This window comes from Octopus bimaculoides, chromosome 3 (genome assembly GCF_001194135.2).
Source record: "Octopus bimaculoides isolate UCB-OBI-ISO-001 chromosome 3, ASM119413v2, whole genome shotgun sequence".
Taxonomy (NCBI): Eukaryota; Metazoa; Mollusca; class Cephalopoda; order Octopoda; family Octopodidae; genus Octopus; species Octopus bimaculoides.
In genome coordinates, this window is record NC_068983.1 from 99,465,089 (window position 1) to 99,468,077 (window position 2,989).

Genomic DNA, 2,989 nt, shown 5'->3' on the forward strand with positions numbered 1-2,989 from the left:
AACATCTTTTCTTCTTATTTTTCCTTATCTCATGTCTCATGTGGAATATTTCTAACATATTCTATGCATATACATGTACTTATTATATATATATGTGTGTATGTATATATATATATATATATATATTTATATATGTATGTCTGTATCTATGCATGTTGTATATGTGTGTATGTGTGTGTGTATGCATATATGTGCATCTGTGTGTTTGCATGAATGATTGTGGATTTCCTTCATCTTCACATATCTTTGTTCACTGCTTGTATATGATGGTTTTTGCTTGCTGTGCTGTTTGCTTGTAGTCCACTGCAAAATCATCTTTGCACTTCTTGATGCGATTTGTCAAGCTACTCAATCTTTCTAAAGAAAAGGCTCATTGATACAGTGTCATAAACATGACCAGGTGTTGGTCGTTCAATAGATTAGGAGATTATTACCTCTCCTGAAAGCAAGTGAGTGTTGGCAACAGGAAAGGCATCCAACTAGGTAAGTTAACTGAAGTTTGGATAAAAACTTTCATCTGAATGTTTGTAGCCTTGCAGCACTCATCTTTATTTTTACATGTTTATGTACAGGTATGGTAACACACGAAACTCTTATCCTTTGCATCACTCTGTTGCTTCTGCTAAATATTAATAAAATTATGCATGTTTATGTATTTATTTTGTTGGCTCAGGGAAAAGTATGAGAAGGTCTTTTTTAAAGTGATACTTTGTTTGAAATTCTTTTCAATATTTTTGCAGTAAACAAGACAACGGGCGAGCTGTAGACAATCTTGGCAGAACATATGCAAGATGGGGAAAAAACAGAGAAGCCATTAAAATGTAAATAGATTGCTTTGTACATAACTATAGCTTTATATGTGTGCACCCTAATAACTCATTATACTGTCAGAAATAACAATAACTTTGTAAGCGACTTGTACATTTGTATGTTACTTTGTATTTCTATTGTGTAATCATAAACCATAATACTTTGATTACATGCAGTATGTCTATAATAGTCTAACCTATGAGTTTACCCAGTTAACTACCAGATACAAAAAATTGCTCTGAACCTGAATATAAACATATGTAACACTACATGTTGGGTAATTTTCTTTACTTCATTCTATAAAGAAGAGGTTGGTTCCAGATTAAAAATGAAATATCCAACATTGCAATTTAGATTTTACTTATACTCAGGCTTTGAAAAACCTCATATTCTTTTATTCTTTTACTTGTTTCAGTCATTTGACTGCAGCCATGCTGGAGCACTACCTTGAAAGATTTTTAGTCAATGAAATCGACCCCAGTATTTATTATTTGTAAGCGTAGTACTTATTCTATTGGTCTCTTTTGCCAAACAGCTAAGTTACAGGGACATAAACACACCAACATCGGTTGTCAAGCGATAGCAGAGAGACAAACACAGACACACACACATAAATATATACATATATATGTGTGTGTGTGTGTGATGGGCTTCTTTCAGTTTCTGTCTACCAAATTCATTCACAAGGTTTTGACCGGCCCAAGGCTATAGAAGAAGACACTTGCCTAAGGTGCCATACAGTAGGACTGAACCGGGAACCATGTAGTTCAGAAGCAAGCTTCTTTATCACACAACTATACTTGCGCCTGTCACACCCGCGCCAGCATATGAGGGTTTTTCAGAATGTCTCTTAAAATCAGGGAAGGTCTCAGACATGTAGGCATCAAAATGGTTAATCAACCAAGTATTTCACTGGTGCTTATTTTATCCAACCCAAAAGAATGAAATGTTAGTTGATCTTGCTGGGATTTGAATTTTAGAAGTTAAATGGATGTAACTAATTATTACAAAATATTTCTCTAGCATCATTCTGTTACCCGCTGCTTGATGTTATTTGTTGGCACTCCGTCGCTTACGACGTCGAGGGTTCTAATTGATCTGATCAAGGAAATTAACGTGCAAGTGGCTGTGCACTCCACAGACACGGGTATCCTTAACGTAGTTCTCGGGGATATTCAGCGTGACACAGTGTGACAAGGCTGACCCTTTGAATTACAGGCACAACAGAAAGTAAGAGTGAGAGAAAGTTGTGGTGAAAGAGTACAGCAGGGTTTGCCACCATCCCCTGCCAGAGCCTCGTGGAGCTTTAGGTGTTTTCGCTCAATAAATACTCACAACGCCCGGTCTGGGAATCGAAACCGCGATCCTATGACCGCGAGTCCGCTGCCCTAACCACTGGGCCATTGCGCCTTCACTTGATGTTAAACACTACCTAAAAATAATAACAGAAGTCCATAATGTAGATTATAATGTCTTGAGGGAAAGGTATAGCTGGTACAATATCATAAATACTTTCTTTCATTTTGTAAATGACAGTTGGGAGACCAAACTTAATTCTGACTTGAAAGGTGTTGAAAAAACATGGCTGTATCATGAAATTGGGCATTGTTATTTGGAACTAAAAGACTATGTGGAAGCACTCAACTATGGCCAGATGTCACTGGCTGTTGCTGAAGAAATTGAAGATGAAGACTGGGAAATGAATGCTGCTCTACTTTGTGCTCAAAGTTTCGGTATGAATATAAACATATTTTAGCATGAACACACACATGCGCATGCATGCACGCACACATGTATGTGTGTGAGTGTGTATGTGTATCATTATCATCATCATCATTTTTTTAATATCCATTTTTCCATGCTCATAAGGGTTAAACAAAATTTGTACTCATCTGGCTCCAAGCCAGGTATTATTGCTTCATAGCTAGACATGTCTTTATGGAAGATTGGAAACAAAGTAAACTGCCTGTGTCACATGTTTATAAATGTGATGTCAACACAAGCATTAACGCACACACACACACACACACATATGTGTGTATGTCCATCATAAGTCAAGAACTGGTATAAAATGATAATGGTGGTTGTTGTCATTATTGTTGTCAATGTTTTGGTAGTGGTTGTAATAGTGTATATGACATTGGTAATAATAATGTGTGTTTCAAATAATATGTGTGTA

At 36.4% G+C, this 2,989-nt stretch overlaps 1 protein-coding gene across 1 annotated transcript in view; it reads left to right on the forward strand.

The window, feature by feature from the left end:
* Nucleotides 1-2,989, forward strand: part of LOC106880937 (outer dynein arm-docking complex subunit 4) — a 36,492-nt gene that overhangs the window by 23,160 nt on the left and 10,343 nt on the right. The window contains exons 8-9 of the mRNA XM_052966772.1: nucleotides 741-821; nucleotides 2,347-2,543. Coding sequence (XP_052822732.1) covers nucleotides 741-821; nucleotides 2,347-2,543 — 278 coding nt within the window. The remainder of the gene's footprint in view (nucleotides 1-740; nucleotides 822-2,346; nucleotides 2,544-2,989) is intronic.